The sequence below is a fragment of the Tiliqua scincoides genome, chromosome 5, assembly GCF_035046505.1.
Source record: "Tiliqua scincoides isolate rTilSci1 chromosome 5, rTilSci1.hap2, whole genome shotgun sequence".
Taxonomy (NCBI): Eukaryota; Metazoa; Chordata; class Lepidosauria; order Squamata; family Scincidae; genus Tiliqua; species Tiliqua scincoides.
Genome location: NC_089825.1, coordinates 119,169,803 through 119,192,241, shown reverse-complemented (window position 1 = coordinate 119,192,241; position 22,439 = coordinate 119,169,803). Strand labels below are relative to the sequence as shown.

At 44.9% G+C, this 22,439-nt stretch overlaps 1 protein-coding gene across 1 annotated transcript; it reads left to right on the top strand.

Moving 5' to 3' along the window:
• The first annotated feature begins 5,438 nt into the window (after nt 1–5,438).
• Nucleotides 5,439–20,579, top strand: LOC136651129 (excitatory amino acid transporter 2-like). Its single transcript, XM_066627283.1, has 10 exons — nt 5,439–5,568; nt 12,021–12,173; nt 12,624–12,874; nt 12,978–13,155; nt 14,539–14,665; nt 15,732–15,965; nt 16,616–16,810; nt 16,946–17,080; nt 19,435–19,657; nt 20,481–20,579. The coding sequence occupies exons 1-10, from the start codon at nt 5,439–5,441 to the stop codon at nt 20,577–20,579; spliced, it is 1,725 nt and encodes a 574-aa protein (XP_066483380.1).
• Nucleotides 20,580–22,439: the final 1,860 nt, after the last annotated feature.

Here is a 22,439-nt window from a genome sequence, read left to right as displayed (position 1 = left end):
CTCAAATGGCTTCCATGTGATGAGGTGGCTGGAATGTGAAAAAAGAATCCAAGAGGCCTAGCATCAAATCCCCACTCAGTTATGAAACTGTGCCTTGGTCTAGTCTACCTCACTGGGTTGTTGTGAGGACAAAACAGGGTATGGGAGAGCCACATATACCACCTGAACTCTTTGGTAGAGGGCCTGGATAAAAATGCCAATAACCATCATTAATATGGCGTCAAAAACGCACTGAAATAAACTGTGCAGTTAATGCACAAGCGTAATACCCACATATACAGTAATGCCACTGTATTCTCGCCTTCTGAAAATGGCACCTTTTGATTCCACCTGTACAGCATGCCTATGATTATGCTGGTCAGCTATAACATCTTTATGAGTGTCTATGGGTCCAAGGCAGAATTATCTAGCTATTGCAAATTAGCATCAGGCTTTAAGGATACACCTGCGGTTTAAATTTGAAACAACAACAACAAGTTTTAGGGAGAGTTTGGGAGTAAGTAAAAAAAGAAAATGGTGATGCGAAAGCTTGTAAATCCCCCAGGACAGATGGTGCTCTCAAAACAATTTCCTGAATACTCACATGTGAACCTGCAGACGGACCAAATATATCCTATATTTCAGCGCCAAAGCCCTCCACCCAGCCGGCCATCTCCCAGTGACACCCCCCTCCTCCTATATTCTTGAAATTTAGTTATCTCACCCCATGCCCCCTATTTTAAGGCTGCTGATTAAACAGAGCCGTCTGCTCAGCTCCAGTTAGGGGTATTATCCTCATGTTCATTTATTTTGTATGTTTCATTCCTCTGCTCCTTTTTTTTCTGGCTTGTAATCTTTCTTTACCTCCCCCCTCCATACTTCTTCTTTGACGTCCTTGAATGACGGGGGCACTAAGCTGCGGGAGTCTCCCCTTTGCTGCCTGAAGGCTTCAGATCCCCCTTCGCCTCCCACGGAGACACACTGTCCCCCCCTCCCTCCTTTGGGGTAAGGAGCAACGCGGGGAGGGTGAAAAATGGTGGGGGAGAGGAAGGTTGTAGATGGGTAGGTGTTTGGGTCTGTGCTGGACTCAACACGTGCATTGAGAAGCTGATCTTTCTAGTTGGGGGAGAGATGAAGCACAGGTTAAGGGTTATGAATCTCCCCTCTAGGGGGTGCTGCCTCCCTTATTAGATAAACCTTGTTCCAGGAAAGAATGGGGAACAGGTGGTCTTGGGGGGGGGGCTCTGATTGGGGAAGGGGATCAGATCGTAGAATTGTCTTGCCCTTGTGTGTGTGTGTGTGTGCTTCTAATACAGTGCTGCCACCTTCTAAACTGCCTTACTAGTTGGCATGCAGAAATTTAGCAGATGATGTTTGCCCTGGCATAGAAAATTTTCACCTGCTTAAATTCTAAATATTGTGCTCATGTTAAAGGTAGAGTAGTGAAGCCAGTATGAAAAATCTGGCAGCCCCATACCAACTTAGAACTGGAGGGGCTCTAATAAATGACACAGCAGAAGAAAATGAGGCCTTTTCTCTTTAGGGAGTGTTGGGTTCAGTTTGGACTGGCTGCTAAAAGGATATTGGAGATGGAGCTTCTGGATGGAGGGACAGGCAACCCAGAGCTCTTTCATGGGTAGAGGTTGCTGTGTTTATAATTCTTCAGTGCATGGTGGTGGTAATTTAATAACTGCAATAGTTTGAAGACAGAAAGCAAATAAAACATTTCTTTCACTGGCCAACGTAGGCTGCCATAGGATTATGCAAGCTCTTCAGCTCCACAGGACTTTTAATCCAATTGTCTAGTAAGGGGGCCTGTGAGAAATGAAAACCTGCATAGTTGTAACCCAGTAGAACATACTCTTTCATCTGCTTTCAGTCTTCAGAGTCTCTATGCTTTTCCGCAGGGAGGATGGGGAATTTGGAAAAGGACGTGGGGCTTTCTCCTGTAGGAGATGCTGGCTTTGCTCCTAGGTTGACTTGCTTAATGGAAATCTAGAATCCTATTTTCAGCACAACCTGAGTGCATTTTTAAAACAAAAAAATTATCTGTGTAAATATACATGGCTCCTGTGTTGAAAAGAGACTGTGATTTAACAGGGAATCTAAGAAAAGGAATATGCCCTTTTTTATTCTTTTTCCATATTTATTCTCATGGCTGAAATCACTGAACCGTTTGGAGGTTCCAAATCCTGTGTTAATATGGATCAGGGGGTGCGCTGCTTGGAGCTAGCTGCTGGTCAACAGACAACACACACGCAGGAGGACTTTAGCCACAAGGAAGAAGTAGAAACTTCTTTAGAACAGTAGCTCTTCACACTCTCTCCTGTCATTGTGTGATCAATTTAATCCTCAGCCTTTCTGGATTTTTCCTCTAGTGACTTGTACTCATACTGCAGTATTCATCCATTGAACGAGTTGGATATATCTTTTGGTGTCAGGCACGTTGGCCCCATAGCCACAGGGACTTGCTCTGCCTGGCCTGACCTTGCTTGAATGGAGATGGCTGGGGAAGCAGTGCATCAGGGGTAAGGTGTGACTGTGGAGAAGCCCATCCCTTGAAAGGAGGCACAGGCTGGGCAAAGCGGGTGCAGAGCAGACGTGAGATCAGGAGACTGCAACAACCAGAGAAGTCTCTTTCTTGCTATAGGGAGAACTGTGGGGCAGGCCATCCACACCTGTGCACAGGGGCTGTCTCTAGGGGCAGTGCTTGGGATTGGACTGCAAGTCCCATTGAGCTCAGTGGCATTCACCTTCCAGTGAACTGCACTGGATTGCACTGCTGTATTTGTTTCAAATTAGCTGAACTGGTGTCTAATTTGCAACAAAGCAGACTCCTGGGAATTGTACTTTGGAGAGCATGCTGAGAATTCTGTGCACATGCAGAGAACTACAGGTTCCTGGAAAGGAAACGGAGGGAAATTTGCGTCAGCATAGAGAAGTTTTGGTAGAGGAAGAAGGGAGAGGAACTGAAAAATGCAACTTTCTCAGAAAACAAGGCTGCCGCCTAGCTGCACCATTCCAAGCACAGCTGGGCTTCCCTTTTCCTATTTCTTCAAAGATGTATTTTGGAAGTTAGTTCCCAATTCCAAGCCATGACTTTTTCCTCTTCTCCCCCCCCCCCCATTTTCATCCGAGAAACATTGGAGGTTATGCACTGACCAGGGTTCCAAGGCCAGAAAGACCCACCTGGTGCCCCTCCCTCAAAGCATCTCTTTTGGTGCTTTGTATGGAGAACTCAAGAAGGTGAGGCTCAGAGGAAACATGAGAGAAGTGTCATTTTGCCTGCCTTGCATCTTAAGGGAAGGGACCCAATGAGGTTGTCTTGCCCCAACTCAATCCTGAAGTTGCTGCTGTAGCTATGTTTAATTACTGGCCTGTGCTGAGGGTTGCCTATGTCATGCTTGTTTCTATTTTCCATGTTTATACACCAGATTTATTCTGATGATTTTACCACCAAATCAGGAGGGAAATTTTTTTTGGAAATCATTGTGCACATAGAGAGAAATTTGATGGGGAGAAGAACATCTATGAATGAGGGAGGATGCCAGGGTTGGGGGAATGCTGATTAAATGTGTGTGCATATTAATAACTAACAACCAATAAAATCTTAAACCGATTTAAAGTTGTAGAGCAGATAACACCCACTAGCTTAACAGGACAGAGTTTCATGAGCTGGTCAGATGTAGCACTGCCAAAATCCAATACACTCATTTGATTATCCTTTAGCTGATTAACATGTTCCTTGGGAAGGCTCATTCCAGTCTCATCAGCCAGGGCCTAGATTTGTCTTGGTTCCCAGCCAGGCAGTCCCAAATTTAGTTTAACCCTCACTTGAATGGAAAGATCTGGGCTGGCTTGGGGTGGCCAAACTTGCATAACGTAAGAGCCACACACAATAGAGATGTTTGAGAGCTGCAAGAGAGATGTTTGAGAGCCGCAATATTTGACAAGCATTTGAATTCTTTAAATATATTTAGTCATCATGAACATTCAACATGTTTTAATCCAGTGGACTTTCCTTTTATATTCAGTTAATAATTATAAAGATGGAAAATGTTTGTTTACCTTTTATATGAACTGTGATGCAAAAAGGAGCTCAGCCAACATATTTCTGTGAGCTGCACATTATTTGTTGAAGAGTCACATGTGGTTCGCAAGCCACAGTCTGGCCACCCGTTATACAGCCTTATCCACATTCAAAGTCGGGACATTTTCAAAGAGAACCCATGCAATATCTCATAATCTATTCACTCTGGAAAGAGAATAAATGTTTAGTACCTAAAGTATGGGATGGGGAAGAACCTTTTGAGGAAGCAGTGGAAGAGAGATGGGCGAAATTCCTGTCTTATATTTGCAAAGTAGCTTGCTTGTAAGGACCACCCACGTACAGACTCCTCTCTGGAGTATCTGTTTTGTTATTTACTCCTCCTTTCCTCCTCCCTAATGCATGAGATGTCTGTTTTGGGCAAGAAGAAGAAACAGAGCAAGCTAGTAAAGTAACCAGAAGGCCAGCAGGTGCCGCTTTCAGTAGGCCTACCGGTTGCCAGTCACAGATCCCATTTGTTGTCTCAGATAAATTATATGAAGTGCTTTGAACTCCTGAAATGGTATAAATAATGATGATGATTTTATTGACACCCAACTAGAAAAAAATTAATTGATTCGTCTTGTGATAAAATTTGCGTGTGGGTAGCACCAGTAAAAGAAGAAGCAAGGAAAGCAGGAAGCATTCTTTGTTTGGATGATGCATTCCCATATCATAGCATCCTAGAAGAGGCATTCCACTTTCTATAGACAATGTAATATTGTACTGATTAATTGGGGGACCTTTTTAATTCATTCAAAGGTTTTGTTATTGTCAGTGTTTCTCAACCGGTGGTTTTTCAACCAGTCAGTGTTTCTCAACCAGTGGTAGGGGTACCACCAGTGGTACCTGAGGTAGTGTCTGGTGGTACTCACAGGACCCCTGGATATCTACTACCCAGCAGTGAGACCAGGAATCTGACACCACAAGCAGCGGTAGGAGGCTCCAAAGTATGATTTTCTACACTTGAAAAAACCCTCCTGTCCACCCTGAGCCTCTTAATGGAATTTGTTGCATTGCATCTGTCCTCGCAACCCAGAAGTAACTGATAATGAACTTGACACCAGTTAGTTCTGGTGGTACTTTGAATAGGTGGACCATGTGAAATGGTGCAGTGGAAGACAAACATTGAGAAACATTGATCTACAAGACCAGTCCCGTTCTTATTATAATTATTATTGCAAGTGTCCTATTACTTTCATCCTCGTCGTCATCTTGTAGCAAGATGACGACGAGGATGGAGTCAAGAAAAATGCCTTCCAGTCAAACCTGAACTCCAGGCTTGGAGTTTCTCTTTCTTCCAAAATTAACTTTATTTTTGCTTTTCCTTTCTCTTGAGACAAAACAAGGGGCTTTGGGACCGGCCCCGGAAATGACTAACCATGTGGCGGTCCCCTTGGCGGATGGTCCTCACATCAGCCTGGAAGAGTTACCGAAACCTTGCCTGGATAAACACTGTGGCTGGCTGATGCGAAATGCACTGCTCACCCTCACCATCATTGGTAAGACACACTGCAATACACCCACAAAATGGCGGCCATCGTCCCCGTCTGCCTCCTGGCCATGCTGCTCTTTATGTCTGCTTTCAGTGAGGTTTTTGGTGACAGTCATGGCAAGATGAACAAGGGGTTGGGACATGACCACTTGTTCAGTGCCTCTGAGAGGAATTTTATTTAGGGGTATTTTATTTAAGTTTCTTTTGGGACCCTTTGCAAAGAGGGAGGGGTGAAACAGAGCAGGGGAGGGTGGTGAAGCGTAAGCAGAATGGGGGCAGGGAGGGGCAAAACAGGGTAGGAGGAGGATGGAGAGAACTGGAAAAGGCTTTGGAGCCCAGGTCAACTGTTACCCTGCACATGCCCTATCTCGTCTGATCTCAGAAGCTAAGCAGGGTCAGCCCTGGTTAGTACTTGGATGGGAGACCGCCTGGGAATACCAGGTGCTGTAGGTTTACACCATAGTCTTTCGAGACTGAAGGTTGCCAACCTTCTACCCACCCATGTTGCATCAGCAACTAGATACAGTAATATGGAAAACCAAACACACTCCTAAGTCTCTCGAAACTCTTTTAAATCTAGAAAATTAGCATCATTAAATTTAGGCTCACACTAGAATGGAAAGTGTCCTATGAACTTGCTTCTGCAGCACCTGTGTCCCTAAGCTCCTATACACTCCTTCATGGTAAGCAGATCCACAAGCCAAATAGCTACCGTAGCAGGTCAGTTTCCTCCCAGATTTGACACGGTGTCAAGGAGTGTCATGCATGCATTCTTTGGCCCAGCGTATATGGCTTGCCAGTAGCTGCAGTAGCTGCAGCCACACGCTCGTGGTGGTGTCCCCAGCATCCCATGCATGCAACAAGCCTGAGTAGATAGGAAAATGTAAGATCCCAGGAAATTTCTTTGGCTCCTGGGCCCCCTTTTTGACCCTGGACCTGGGTACAAATTACCCCCTCTCTTAGGCCCTGCACTTGTTAACCACTGTCCCCAATTAATTATTAATTTATGGCACTTAACGTCACAACAACTAAATGAACGAAGTCACTATTATTCCTTTTTTACCAGTGGCAAACTGTACTGGAATACAGAGGTTCCCAAATTGTTGGGACCTGCGATACCTGTGCATACATAGTGCACAGCTCCCAGGAGTGACTGGTGATGATGTCATTGCCAGTTACTTCTGGGTTCGGAGAATCAAAACTCCTCCACAAGCAGTAGTAAGTGGGCCAGGGCGAGTGGGAAGGTTTTTGCATGTGTGTGGAGCTCTTCCGACCACACTGAGCCTCAAACCGGTGTTTGGAGTAGCGCAGTGCAGTCTCCCTGCCAGGACAGCAGATGGTAAGTGCCTTGTGGCATCCTAGGGCATAACCACACAGTTTCAGAACCACTGCTGTAAAAAAAGTAACAGTGTCTTACCCAAGACCACAATGAATCATATTTTCCAAATCCAAGCCTGACAGAGTTACAACAAAATCTGAAATTTGGCAAGCATTTTATAATCCAGGTTTTGACACCTTAAATATATTATAATACTTAAAAAAAAACTTATATCTTATTGATTAATTTGAACGTAGAGTTATCAATGCTCAATCAGCAGTCTGAGAACCCAAGTTACGCATGCCTACTCAGAAGTAGGTCCTATTATACTCAGTTAGGCTTATTCCCATGTAACTGTGAATAGGATTGCAGCCTATGCTTTTTACCTGTACATCCATCTATAATTGCAAACTTTGGAAGAAATGGCAAATTAGAGAATAAATGAAAGTCGCTTGAAATATGTTTTCCTTTCAAATTTGTTCAAGAAAAATTCTAACCGTGTTCACATTGGAAGTAAGCCCCTTTGATATCAATGCAGTTGAACAATGCAGATATGTTGAGGTACACCTTGCCACCAGATGTGGTGATAGCACCTGGCTTGATGCTTTAAAGCCATTTCTGCCCAATGTTGCTTATAAGCAACAGGGATCAAATGTGTACACCTGTGGGCTGGGCAGCAATGGGTTAAAAGGGAATTGGGCAGAATGCATTCTGTTAACAGAATGCAGGTGTCTTGCTGTCTTATGTGCTCCCTCAGACATCTAGTGGGACACTGTGAGCTAAAGGAAACTGGACTAGATGGGCCTTTGGCCTGATCCAGCAGGGTTTATGAGGGTTGTGGCTCTGGTCCTATAGCTACTGGACCATCTCTGCCATCACTGATCTTGAATTCTAGGAGAAAAGTGGGGTATGCATTTTAAAAATAAATGCATGTCTACACATTTCTATCTATTCTGTACTTGTTTGTCTATCATGGCTCCTGCACCTCACAACAAATAATCTTGAGAATTCTAATTTCGTCAGAATGCTCCATTTGAGATCTCAAGTCTTCCCCTAGATCTACAATTCCCAGAGTTCCCAAGGGAGAAAGAACATCAGTAAAACCATTAAATCTGCAGCATAAATACACCCTGAAACAGACAGAGAGAAGAGAAAGAGGGAACGCACAAGTTGAAAAAAAAGAAAAAGGAGACTATCAGTGAGACCAAATTTTGTGTAAAGGTCAGCCTGCCTACATAACCCCCCATTTCTCTCTCCTAATCTTCCAGCTCTGGGCAATCAGCCATTCCTTCTGGCCTTATACACTCTTAAGCTGTCACTCATTGCCCTGCAAAATGTCTTGGGTTCTTGGTCTCTGGTGACCTCTTTAGGCAGAGGGTGGCTTGAGAAAGCAGAGTAGCTAAAGAAGGAACATCGATTTCTTCCATGTGGAGGAAGAAAGGGATGGGATTTAGGGGGAAACCAGCATGGCAAGAATTGCCAAAAAGGATTTTGAAGCATGCCCCAGTCAAGCTTGCCTATATGCCGCATATATCCTCTTTTAATATAAATCACTATAATCCAAGGGTGCTTTTATCCTGGGGCCAATGGCAAGTGCAGAGGTGGAGACACTTTGACTGGGGTCAAATAGCTAACTCCCACCCCTTTGGATCTCTCCCCCTGTCCAAAACTCTGTAAGTACTGTACATCAGCTTTAATGATACACTTGCCCTAATATGTCATCTGGCCCTCAAAGGTTCAACTTCCCGGGGAAAGTGCCCCCCCCCCCACACAGATGGTAATTCTAGCATAACACACTAACAAATGTTTAGCCAGGTACCTTCAAAGGGCAAAAAGAGGAACAAAATGGGGACACTTATTTAGGAGCTGAACATATTCCCCTGCATCACACATGACGTGTTATCTACATCTATTGCTGCAGACTGTTCCTTCTCACGTTGTAGTATATGGGTTTTAACCTATAGCCTCCTGTATACACATGTGTGTGTACGCACGCACCCATACACATATGGAAGTTCCAACATAGTTACCCAGTCTCCCAGGGGCTGGCAGAACCACAGACTGAGAAGGGGAAAGGCCAGGATTTCATTAGTCTTCTTACGTCATTGCCTGGGAGAAAGAAAATTAAACATGGTTAATCCCTGCAGTTTCTCCCCCTCCCCACTGCCCGCTCCTAATCAGCTTGAACAGGAGGCCTGGAGGGGTCTAGAGGACATTGTCATTTCACGTGATGAGCAGGCGATGATATGCCAGGGGGTGGGATGTGAGCAGACCTATAGGGTCACTCATCCTGAGTGAAAAGACAGGAACCAGAATGTTCTCTAAGTGGCTGTATAGCAGGAGGATGTTTGAAGAATGTCTTGACTGGAAAAGAAAACTATGGAAAGCACCCGTGTTCAGGATGCAGGTCCAATGCCAGAGGTTCTTTTAGTACAGGGGCAGGAAACCAGAGTAGAGGAAACAGAACATTAACCCTGCTGGCCATTATGCAGACAATCACTATACTGTTAGCATATTACAGCACAATCCTATGCATATCTACTCAAATCCCATTGAGCTCAATGGGACATACTCCCAGGTAAGTGTGCATTGAATTGCAGTTTTACTCAGTGAGGGTAGAACTGTCCTGTGCACTTCCCCTTATGTCTCCACAAGTAAAAGGTACATTTTACTTACCATTATTTGTTGACAGCTGAAGATGCAGGGAGGGGGTCTGGGAGGTTCCTGAGAAGCCAGGCCTCTCCCACAGGCACCCTGTAGTCATGGCCCTGTAAGAATCGCACCATCTTTAAGTAAAAAAAAAATTAATTTCATATTCCTGTCTGTATCATTTAGAAGGTTTGCAGCTACAAATATTACATGTCTCAGGAAGGAAGCCTATAGGGAGGACAGCTTGGTCTGGGTGGAGCTAATTAAAAGCCACTTTGAGGTAGCCCCCAACACCAAAGGTTCAAACATAGACTACAGAATCGGTTGCATTTGTCTAGGACACATCTCCAGATTCGAGCCCATTTTATTAACTCAATTCCACTATAGATTGCACGAAGCCCAGTTCCCAGCCCTCTGTGTACAAAGCCTCATAAATTATTTCTTTGAGAGATTTCAAATGGTTTTTTAAAAAATCCATCTATTTCCCCTAATTTTATGTCGAACACAAGCCATCAGGTTGGTCAGACAGGTTGGACTAATTTAAACAGCAGAAACAAGTGGTATAGCTCCTTCTGGAGTGTACCATTTCGGACTGTAGGTGGGAGGTTGCAAGCTGGGGGGAGGGGAATCTCTATATATTGAAAACTAGGACATCTGAGAACCAAGTAAGAGAATCTTTCTCATACTGGTTTTCTATGCACAAAGAGTTCTTGGCAGGGGAGAGTTCTTAAACATTATACACTCTTATGGCAGTCACAAATAGTATGTTCCTGACAAAGCTATATTTTCTGCTCAATGTATTCAGCTCCCACCATTCATTTTCCATAAGTCTATATGTGTAATTCTATATCATATCATGACTCAGAATTCAAATTCTTAAGAATCTCAGTTTCCCTGGCTGTTGCCATTCTTTTAGCACACATCTAGCTCTCACTGTTCTTGATTAAAAAATTGGAAAATTGCAGATTTTAGAATTTAGATTCTAGAATAGTGTTTGACGAAAGAACATCCAAATCTACTTGGCTACATCCCTCTTTAACTTGTTTCCCTACTGCTATTTGCCATCTTGCCATCACACAACTTGTTGCTGCCAACTCTCAAATTATTCAGAAGCAGAGTTCAGACACTTATGTACTTGCTCTTTAAGAGGCAAGGTGAAAAGGACATGTGAAAGAACTAAAAAAAATGTTCCAGTTTTACAGTGGAAGCCTGTGTAAGTGGTTGGGCCTGCATGATCTTCTCCACAGCCTGAACAGTCCAAGGCCAAGATGGATGAGAAATTAGGAACCCTTTGCAGAGACCAATTTAAGTGTATGTAGTGGGACTTTTCTTCAGTAAGTTGTAAACAATGAATAGCTGAATTATTAGAAGACATCTGGTGTTTGCTACTGTTCCTCCCATATTCATATATTATAAAACCTACAAGTTTCCACAGCTTTTCCCGATTTGAATCCATAATTTGTTTTAATCGCAGAGAATTAGGGATTTCAGTGCAAAATAAGTACAGACCTTTCATAAGTTTAATAAAAGGCAGTGAATGTAAAGAGGGCTCAGAAGAAGATCGCTTTCTGCCCTTCCTTCTCCTCTTTCTCAGCTGACTGGACATTCTGACTATGCAATTTGTCCTAGTTGCATCCAATCGTTTTTATCCTGGATCTTTTCCCACTGAGGATACGGGGGCATGAACCCCTGTAACCTGGCCGTCCTCCAAGTAGGACACTGCCTTTCTGAACCGATCCCTTGCAAAGATGCTGTGTCCACTGAACAGTTTAGAAAGCAGTAACATCATGACCCTGCCCTCCAAGGTTAGATTCTACAAGATTTGTGCAGGTATTACAAATATTATACACATATGTTTCAAAGAGATTTTCCAGCATACTGGCTTCTGTGCCCTTTGTAGAAGTCTGACGTGCAGACACAAGCAGGTGACAGTTTTGATCTCCCTGCCTGCTGAATCTTGCAAACCAAGCTGCTGTTAAATCTTAGAAGTAGGGAAGCTGGTATTTATCTGGTCAGCGCGCAACTCAAGCTGCAATCCTATACACACTTTCCTGGAAGTAAGTCCTCTAGGCTTTACATCTGGGTAGGCATGCATTCTCATCTGATCTGGGAAGCTAAGCAGGGTCATGCCTGGTTAGTACTTGGATGGGAGACCACCTGGGAATAGCGGATGCTGTAGGCTTATTACCATAGCCTTTCGAGACTGAAGGTTGCCAACCAGGCATGCATAGGCTTACCCTGTAAATCCCTTTAACTGTGATGGCTCCTACCTCAAGGAAGTGGTACCGTCCCTTCTCCAACCACAACTTTTTATCACCTTATTACATGTGTAAGCCAAGCCAGGAAACAATTTGGGAAAGTGGAAGAGGTGGCAGAGACCCCAAGGGAGGCCCAGGAAGAGGGTAAGGGAGCTCTGCATAAAGGCCACTTCATGCCCTACTCCAGAGTCAGTTTGCCTCTGACCTGACCTGGTATTTTTCTCTTCATTCCAGGGGTGATTTTGGGCTCTGTCTTTGGAAGTCTCCTGAGACTGCTCCCGCCACTGGATAGCGACATGCTCATGCTGATTTCTTTTCCTGGAGACATCCTTATGCGCATGTTAAAAATGTTGATCCTGCCTCTTGTGATCTCCAGCCTCATTTCAGGTGAGACCCACCTGGAAAAAGAACCAATAGACTTCATGAAGGTGCAACATGAAGAACAGCCCCACTGGATCAGGCCATAGGCACTGACGTGAGGGGAGTGCAGCTCTGAGGGAAGGGAACAAACATTCCCTTACTTTGAGGAGGCCTCTGTGAGTGACACCCAACTGCAAGATGCAGCACACCTCCTATTGGCACCGCTGTGCCAGTGCTGGAAAGCACTGACATAAGGGGTTAGGATTGCGCCCTTAGTTGATTAACTAGTTTTTGCTTGATTTGATTGCATTATGTTTCCCAACATTTTAACATGCATTTGATTCTTCATATTTTTGGCTGCCTCTTGGCTCAATAATACTCGTAAGTGTAAAAATAAATGAATGCATAAATGGATGGAGCCTCTCTGTCCTTTTCAACTCTATGCTCCTGTAACTCCTGTATGTGCTCTGTGGGCAGGTCTGGCTGGCCTTGATGCCAAATCCAGTGGGCGCATGGGCACTCGTGCCATGGTCTATTATATATCAACAACCGTGTTGGCAGCCATATTGGGTGTCATTCTGGTCCTGTCCATCCACCCTGGCAACCCCAAACTCAAGAAATCACCCACCACGGGGGCCAGAAATGAAGAGGTCTCCAGCTTGGATGCTTTTCTGGACTTGATCAGGAACCTGTTCCCTGAAAACCTGGTTCAGGCCTGTTTCCAGCAGGTAACGCAACTCGTGCCAGGGAGAAGGCCTGGGAAGGCTTAGCAGAGGGTACTGTCTTCCAAACTGGCCTCTATACCCACTCTCTGACCTCTTTCACACCCAGGTCCAAACAGTCTCAACAAAAGTGCCTGTACCACCAGTGGTGGTCCGTAAGGAAAATATCAGTCAGATCGTCCATGCCAACGGGTCTGTGCTCAACGCGACCATCACAGAAGTCAATGTGGGCCCCAGCACCGTGACCCAGAAAGAGCTAGAGTTCAAGGACGGAATGAATGTTTTGGGTGAGTCTTGATGTACCCTGTGACATATTACAGAAGGCAGGCAGAAAAGGTGGCCATGGCAAGAAGAATACCCTCAGCCAGCATCATAAGAACAGCCCCACTGGATCAGGCCATAGGCCGATGTAGTCCAGCTTCCTGTATCTCACAGCGGCCCACCAAATGCCCCAGGGAGCACACCAGATAACAAGAGACCTCATCCTGATGCCCTCCCTTGCATCTGGCCTTCTGACATAGCCCATTTCTAAAATCAGGAGGTTGCGCTTACACATCATGGCTTGTACCCCATAATGGATATTTCCTCCAGAAACCTGTCCAATCCCCTTTTAAAGGTGTCCAGGCCAGATGCTGTCACCAAATTCTGTGGCAAGGAGCTCCACAGACCAACCACACGCTGAGCAAAGAAATATTTTCTCTTGTCTGTTCTAACTCTCCCAACACTCAATTTTAGTGGATGTCCCCTGGTTCTGGTGTTATGTGAGAGTGTAAAGAGCATCTCCCTATCCACTCTGTCCATCCCCTGCATAGTTTTGTATGTCTCAATCATGTCCCCCCTCATCATAAGCTTCGGTGGGAGAAATGATTGCAGTCCACAGTAATGACCGCTGCATGACACCATTTTGATTCCTCTTCTCTTTTTTGTACAACGTTCCCCATTCCAAATGATTTTAGATATGATGGGTAGCAGCCCTGGACAGTAGCGACCTAGCACTGGGCAAATGCCCCGGGCGCTGAGTCAGCGCAACCATAGGACCATGCAGGAAGCCTCACTGAGACTCCCGAAGCGATCAGAAACGACACTTATGGTTTTCTGGAAGTGCCATTTAAGACCGCAGGGAAGCCTCAGAAGCCTTCCGCAGTTGGTCCTACAGCCACGTGAGGCTCCACCATGCTCCAAAGGTAGGGGGCGGCTTTGCACAAGGGGGTGACATCTCACGGGGGCATGGCTTTGTGAACCTTTGCCCCAGGGGCAGGGATGGGTAAATCTGCCACTGGGTAGCAATGCAGGGAATACAATGCTGAATTTAGCAAATTAAGATCTAACATTATCACCTTAAAATTAGCGCTGTCAACTGATTAAATACATTTTAGTCCATCAATTAGTTAGAAGTTTGCCCTAAATTACTCCAGATTTGAATTTTGAAAATTCACTTAAATTGTGCAAAGTTAAATTTTTTAATAATAATGCCACAAAAATATTTGAGCAAAATTAAATTTTGCCTTTCATTTTTTCACTTTTGTGCCCTTGTGTTTGTGTGTGATCTACATGATGAAGGCTGGCTTGCTGTTTACATCTTAGAGTGAAGGGCAGGAGTACTCTGGGGAAGTTTGCCAGGAAAAAGATGCCATCCATCTCTGAGTTTCCTCTTTTTCCTTGCCCTCCAGGTTTGATCGGGTTCTTCATTGCCTTTGGCATTGCCATGGGGAAAATGGGGGAGCAGGCCAAGCCCATGGCAGATTTCTTCAACATCCTCAATGAGATCATCATGAAGCTTGTCTCTATGATCATGTGGTGAGAGGGACACAGATATTCCACCCAGTGATTAATGTCTTAAAATGATAAGTGCCAGAACTGAAGCTTGTCAGAAGGTAGGGTTGGTGTCATGGGGCACCTGCCAAGGTTCCTTGCCAATCCTGAGGCTGAGGTTTGCTCCTTCTGTTCCACCCCAGAGTCACTGCCTTCTCGCCCACCCTCTCCACAAGGGAAAGAGTGGGAGAGTGAGCAAGCAAACTGTGATGGGAGTTAGGAGCAGGGGCAGCAGACACCTGCTTTCTCACCAACTAAGCCTGGGTTGCATTGGGCCCCAAATGGAGCACATCCTCACCACTTCCCAAAGGGAGAAGCCGTGGTAAACAAGCAAAGATGGTATTTGTGAGCAGCAGCACCAATTGGTCCTTTTGCTGTATTCTAGCTCAAAAGGAGTGGGAGCAGGAGCAAGCAGCGGTGGGGAGGAGAGTCAGTTACATTCTTGTTCTGGCCATGGGGAAAAAGTGAGTGAACGGCAGCAAGTCAGAGGTTTCCATATAGCTGCCCTGTATGATAAGCCACTAAACCTACAGGCTGGAGTATCTCCCTGAGCAGTGAAGGGTTCCTAGACACTGGAGTGACTCAACCAAGCTGGTCCTTGGCTTTTCTGAACAGGAAGGGCTATAAAGGCTTCCTGTTCAGGCTGGGACTTTGCATGGGCAACAATGGCCCTTATTGACTCTGATCACAGGCTCCATCATTGTCCCTCCAAAGCAAACAGGGCGCCTTAGAAGCCCTACCCCTCAAAAAGGCAGTTTGTTCCAGCTGACAGCGAACTCTCAGACTTCAACCTTCCTCAGCAGCTATTTCTCCCTAGTCATTCATGGAAACAGTCTCCACCCCAGTGTTGTAGGTAAGTGGGCAGAAAACAGTAGCCACCAGCTATCAGGTAAGCCATTGAGCAATCATCACCTGGCTGTTAGTATCTATTGAAGAAATATCTTTAGCTGTTAGCTGTACAGTTAACAGCTGACTAGGGAGTAGGTTATCTCTGCGTGAATCAATTGTAACAACATTTACAAGCTGCTTGTTGGACGCTTCCTTCCTGTAGGTACTCACCATTCGGCATTGCGTCGCTGATCTGTGGCAAAATTGCAGCTATCAAAGACCTGGAAGTGGTGGCCCGGCAGCTGGGCATGTATATGGTGACTGTTGTCGTGGGATTGGTTATCCATGGTGCTATAGTGCTGCCTCTCATCTTCTTTGTCATCACTCGCCAGAACCCTTTTATCTTCACTGCGGGCATCTTCCAGGCCTGGATCACAGCCCTTGGTACTGCCTCCAGGTGTGGCCAACTTTTTCTTTTCTTTCCACTGACAAAGTTGGCCTGAAGGTATTGTTTGCATAGGTAGGGGGAACCTTTCAACCAACACCTCTCCAGTCAGCCCTTTAAAGTGTTGCCTTGAGTACCTTTCCCACCTAATTATGCAGGTCTGTCTGAATCAACTTTGAGAACTGAACAGGGGAGGGGGGGAGAGAGAAAGAGGGGTTATGTCTATACCACAAACTCAGAATTATATTCTTGTGCACTTTAATTGTCCTGGTTTCCTTCAAAGGAACCTGGGAATTGCAGTTAAGGGAGGGAGGGTGGGTGCTGAAACTGATGCATAGCCCTCACTCACAAGTACATTTCCAGGGTTCCTCAGGAAGCAATAACGACTATTAAACCAGTTTTGTCTGTCTGGACTTGAGAGAGGATGTAAGGAAAAAGGCAGACATAAGAAGCTCATAACACTATGCACATACAGTATTTTGAGCTCAGGTCTGTCACTATCAGTTCAATGATGTCCAAATGATGCAGTTCCACGTTATGTCCAAGAATGTGCACATGAGGGAATGGGAGGTTGTTCCTTGGATAATTTGGAGAAGTTACACATGGATGCACAGCCACCACTTTAATCTCTTTCTCCTGCATTTCCCCCCACCTACTGCTAGTGCAGGGACGCTGCCTGTCACCTTCCGCTGCCTTGAAGAGAACCTGAAAATTGACAAACGGGTGACGCGTTTCGTGTTGCCCATCGGTGCCACCATCAACATGGATGGCACTGCTCTCTATGAGGCTGTGGCCGCCATTTTCATTGCACAGATGAACAACATAAACTTGGATGGAGGACAGATTGCGACAGTCAGGTGAGATCCAGTACTTTGGGGGGGGGGGGGGACACGCAGCTGGGCTTGGATCAATACCTTGTATGCTTGGCCTACAAGCATAGAGGTGGGAAGTTCCTGTATCCCAACATTCACTTTCTCCCTCTCTTCCCATAGCCTGACAGCCACATTGGCTAGCGTAGGGGCTGCCAGTATACCCAGTGCAGGATTAGTCACCATGCTTCTCATCCTGACGGCTGTTGGACTCCCCACCCAGGACATCAGCCTCCTCATTGCTGTGGATTGGCTACTGTGAGTAATAAATAACAAGGGGAGGAAGTGAGGGGTCTGCTCTGGGAAGGAGGACATGGCCAAAATTTGAATTTGATGCTCTTTTTTTTTTTTTTTTTTTAGTTTACTTTCACAATTTGCAAAGTCATTCAAAGTACTTAAAAACTGAAATGATAAAACAGATCTAATATGCTCACTAAAGGCTTGGAGCCCAATCTTATACTCACTGCATGTCCTCGAGGCTAAGCAAAATGAGTAGCATTCGTTTTACAGATACGTAGGTTATCAATATCTCTTCAGAATGATTACACATGAAACTCATTACTAAAACATACACATACCTAGAGGCCTAACTAGGGTGGAGTCTCGGGCATCTGCCCTGGGTGCTACACAAAAGGTGGGCACATGATTGGCACTCAGGCTCTGTTCTAGTTTTGGAGGAGTTGCTGGCGGCCTCCCCCTCTTCCTTCTCCTTCAAAGGGGAGCTTCCACAGGAGAAAGAGTGGGAGGGGCACAAAGCTGCTGCAGTGTGCACTCCCTCCTTCAGGGAGAACCCAAAAGTAACCACGACATTGCGCCTCTGCACACACCCTTAACTGGCACAGAATTTTCCCACATCCGAATTGCATGTCTTGAACCGCATGCAGAAAGGAACACAACCTCTCGTTTGTTTTTCCAGGCTATGCTTTTGACCATCCTGTTTTGAAATATACCATATATCTCTGGAATGAATACAGTGGAACCCTGCTTTACAATAGGTTCAATATGAGCTGATATTCACATTTTTAACATTGCGGCTGTGTGTATTGAGGGAAGGATGCAGCCTTGTAATTTGTGTTTTGTATTCACAACATTGTGCATCAACTGATAACTGTGGCCCCTAAAGAGCACAGTAGGCACCTTTTAAATAATCTTTTAGAGCAGTGATTCCCAAACTGTGGGTTGGGACCCACCAGTGGGTCACGACCTGATTTTTGGAGGGTTGTGAAACTGACAAGCTGATAGCTGACAAGGAAAATATATTGAGCCCTATGGAAAGAGAAACTGGACCTGATGTGGGTGTTTACTCGTGAGCTGGCAAATGTGCCTTGGCTCTTATCAAAGGCTAGGCAAAGGGAACTGCAAGGCCATCAGAATGGTTCTGATCTGATGAACATGGAGCTAACAAATTCTCCAGAAAAAGCATTTTTCCCCTACCATAAGAAAAAAAGAATAAAAACAGAGGCTTGAGCCTCTGTAAAGTGAAACTTTTTTTAGTCTCATAAAGCTTGGTGGGTCCCGAGAGAGTGTCATTTTAAAAAGTGGGTCCCGGTGCTAGGAAGTTTGGGAACTACTGTTTTAGAGAGAAAATGTTATGTGGCAGAAACGTCAGCTTCTGAGGTCTTAGAATGAACTACCAAAACACTATGCAATGCTGAGTTCACCTTACAATATTTTCACAATACAGTGATGTCTTCAGAACAGCTTACCATCATGAAGTGGGCATGGGCCTCCACTGTATTTTAATGTGCCATAAGACACTGACCATGTCTTTCCTGCCCTGAGAACCTGGTGGTCAGCTGCTGTATGCCAGTCGCAGTAAATGGGCTAGCTAGAGCAATTGGCCTGGCTGGACTCAGACACAGAAATTAGTGAACCCACAAAGTAACCTATTTGCTTGGCCACATGGTCTTTGTGCAATTGCACTGATTTCAAAAATATCTCAGGTATTGCTTTAACTTAGTCTTTCCTTAAGAGAAATATATGGACACACACACACACACACACACACACACACAAAGGAGAGCTCAAACATCATAGTGGCTTTGTAAATGTAATTGGTAGATAGGGAAAGAAAAAGACTGCAATGGAACTGCTGTCAAGTTAGTAACCATCATAATTAGTTTAGGATGACAACAAAATATGAGACAGTAATTTGCATACCATAAGACATCAAGCCAGGTTTAAAAATCGGTCATGGTCATAGCAACATTTCTAAGGGCCAGTTCACATGCATATGTAAGTTAGTAAAATTCTTGATTTCTCAGTGGTGCAGATGACTCAACTGAAAAAAAAAATTGTGTTTGAGGACATTTGAGGTGACACAAAAAAATTCTTTCGGTAGTGCCTGATGGTTTATTCACACATTGAAACATTGGGCATACATGTGCAAACGAGCTATGTCAAAATTGGTTTTCTTTTCCAAAAAGTCTTGCAAAAGGGCAGTTTGCAGGTGGCTCTTGCAACAAGAAAGAGATGACTGAACTTTTTGGAAGAAGAGTGGAAAATAAACATGGTATGAGACTGAATTAATGATCCCCACATTAAACCAGAAAGGGGAGCAATGAAAGGCCTTTCCAACATCACTCTAATACTGTTCTTCTTCCTGCCTATAGGGACCGCATGCGAACCTCTATTAATGTGGTGGGTGACTCTTTTGGTGCTGGCATAATCCATCACCTCTCACAGGAAGAGCTTGCACTCATTGACGCCAGGGCTGAAGGGCGTGAGCTAGACCCCACTGCCCTCAAACTGCAAGCTCTGGGTAACCACCAGGGTCCACTGGAGGGCTCCATTGGGTCAGGATACACTGTCCTGCCTACTCAGGATGAGGAAGAGGTGAGGAGAACACTTTGAACATTCAGATTGCAAACTGGAGCTGGGAAGGATTTGATTGGAGCCAGAGCTTAGGTGTAATATATAATAATTCTGGCCAGACTTGCAAGGTCTTATTAGAAATTAAGCACTGCCCCCCAGCTCCTGTTCTCTTCTGTTCCTACACTCACTAATGTCCCACAGTAGTCCCTTCATTCTTTATCTACCAATACATTCCCCCCTCATATGTTTAGCAAGATTATATGAAAATAATGGATCTACTTAGGCAAAGATTTTCTAATTGACATATTTTATTCCATGTACAGAATTTCAATCACTGCATTTGAGTTCTGGGTAGGGTTGCCAGCCCTTTTCCAGGCAGAAGCTTCTGTGTCCTTTAACAGGTGCAGGGAAGTGGAGAATTCAACAGGTGCAGCTTTCCCCCCCTTCACTTACCTTGCATTTCTTGAATTTTGCTTTTTGTTGCAGCTGTTAAAGGTACAGAAATCTTTATCAGGGAAAGGCTCTGGCATCCTCATTTTTTAATCATAGGATTTAGTGAGGTTTTAGCACAGAAGACAAGACACAAACACATTTGAGCTTCTGAAGCAGCCTTACGGTGTCAAGCTATTGGTCCCTCTAGCTAGTACTTTTTACTCTGAGGAAACGGTTTTCCAGGTCTCTACTAAGTGCAATCCAAGTGGAGATGCCAGAGACTCAAGGAGGGGGCACAGTTTGCATGGACAGTATGCATGTACCACTGAGATTAGGCCCCTCCCTTTGGCTCAGGAGACACACATCACACACCCCTACCCTACATAGTAATATACAGTGTTTCTGCTTTTAGCTCCCAGAGAAAATGGATGCAGCATCACAATACAGTGAGAAGGATGAAGATGAACCCACAGAGGATGAAGAAGGAGAAAAGAAGAAAGAGGAAGAATAAATACCCTGGCTGCTTCTCCCTCCTCACAGTAGTTGCAGAGGGGTGGGAAGCATGGGGGGGAGGAGAAGCATTCATCTCAATCTCATTATTTTGTCTGTGACTTTCGCATCTAAACTCTGCTCCAGTAGCACCTCAGGACTGGGTGAGAGGACCCTGGATAAACTACCACAGCCTCCCACCCCAGAGGTAGCTGCATCTACACCTACATGCTACCCTATATGTGCGTATACATACATACATACTTATTCTTCTTGCTTACACCTTTTGTGGGTAGTTTGGGGCAGGAGGGATGTATTCTTGAGATTCATCACCTGCCCCTCAGGTCCATGGGATTTCCTCCAGGAATCACACTGGTAATCTAAATCCCAGGAGCTATCTCACCATCTTTCTAGGTGGGAGTGAGGAGGTAGGAATTCTTTTTAAATATCTCTATCTCTGCTGCTACAAAGCACAACTGTTCAGTTGCCAGGTGCTGAACCCAAGGTCTAAACATCTGCCTAGCACAGACTTGTCCTGCTCTCTTCAGGTGAAGACAGATGGGCAATTGCCAAGTGGGGACCTTAAGCACTATGTGCTTGTAACCATGTGGTTAACTAGTCTACATAGCGGTGCCTAGTCGAGCGTAGTAGACAAGTTCATAGACATGTACAGCAGGCTGAGGTAGGAAAGAGGTGGTGGAGTTCTGAGGCAGAAGAACGGACTGTCCTGTTTCTGACCGTAGCTGTGTGATTACATTGTTTTAATGTTTCTCTGCATGTGGAAAACGGACTTGCAAGTAGAAAGCTACCATAGCAGGGAACTTTCTGGGACAGGACATCTTTCCTGGATGTGCTAAGTTTTTTCACTTGCCTGGAGTTGGTTCTTTTTTTTTTTAACATGGGGGAGCCTCCAAGGATGGGCACCCCCCTATCTACAGTCTGCAATGATACAATCCACTCTACCACTTCAGATTTTTAAAATCTCATTCTGCTGCATGTGCAGACCAGGCCAAATCTGCAGACACAAGATGCACGGTCAGTTCTTATCATTTCACAGGAATGGTACTGCTTACCAGGTGGTCACATGTGCACTGTGGTAATCCACACTTTGGGTAATGGGTTGTCTGCATTCACTCTCCTGCTGTGGTTATCAGTCTGGCTGTCTAGAAGTCTCTCTATGCTGGGGCATACCAGAAGAATACCACCAAACAGCAGCTGGAATGACTTACTAGTCCCTTCTAAATGGCCATAGGAATGCAATTCATTTCCAAATGGCAATTCAGAAGGAACCAATGTATTCCAGTGGACAATTTGCATTGTTCTTTTTAATACGTCCATCTATCTAACGAACCAAACACTATTGTCTCTTTTTATCTATCTATGCTCCAGGTTCCAAGAGTCCTAACAGAATCTGTATTTGAACCATCAATTCATCCATCTCCATTCACTTGCACATATCCATTCATCACGTCATCTGCAGAGTTGCAGTATGTGCAATGAGCCTCTCAGCTCTTCCACAAAGCAAAGCAAATCTCTGTCTTGGCCCTCTGCCATCTGTGATATGGACATAATAATTCTGGCCAAACTTACAGGGTTATTGTAAGCTTGAATGGAGAGAATGTACGTGAAACGCTTTGAGCACTTTGAAAAAAAAAATATAAATACTAAAGATTTGTTATCCTTGTCATGCATATCCATCTGTATCCACACACAGTCAAATGATTTTTAGAATTTAACAGCACAATCCTGTGCATGTCTTATCAGCACTAAACCCCATGAGATTAATGGAACTTATTCCCTAGCCAAAGGCTGTGTGTGTGTATAGCCAAAGGCTGCAATCCTATCCACACTTACTCCCATGTAAGTACTACTGAATTCAGTG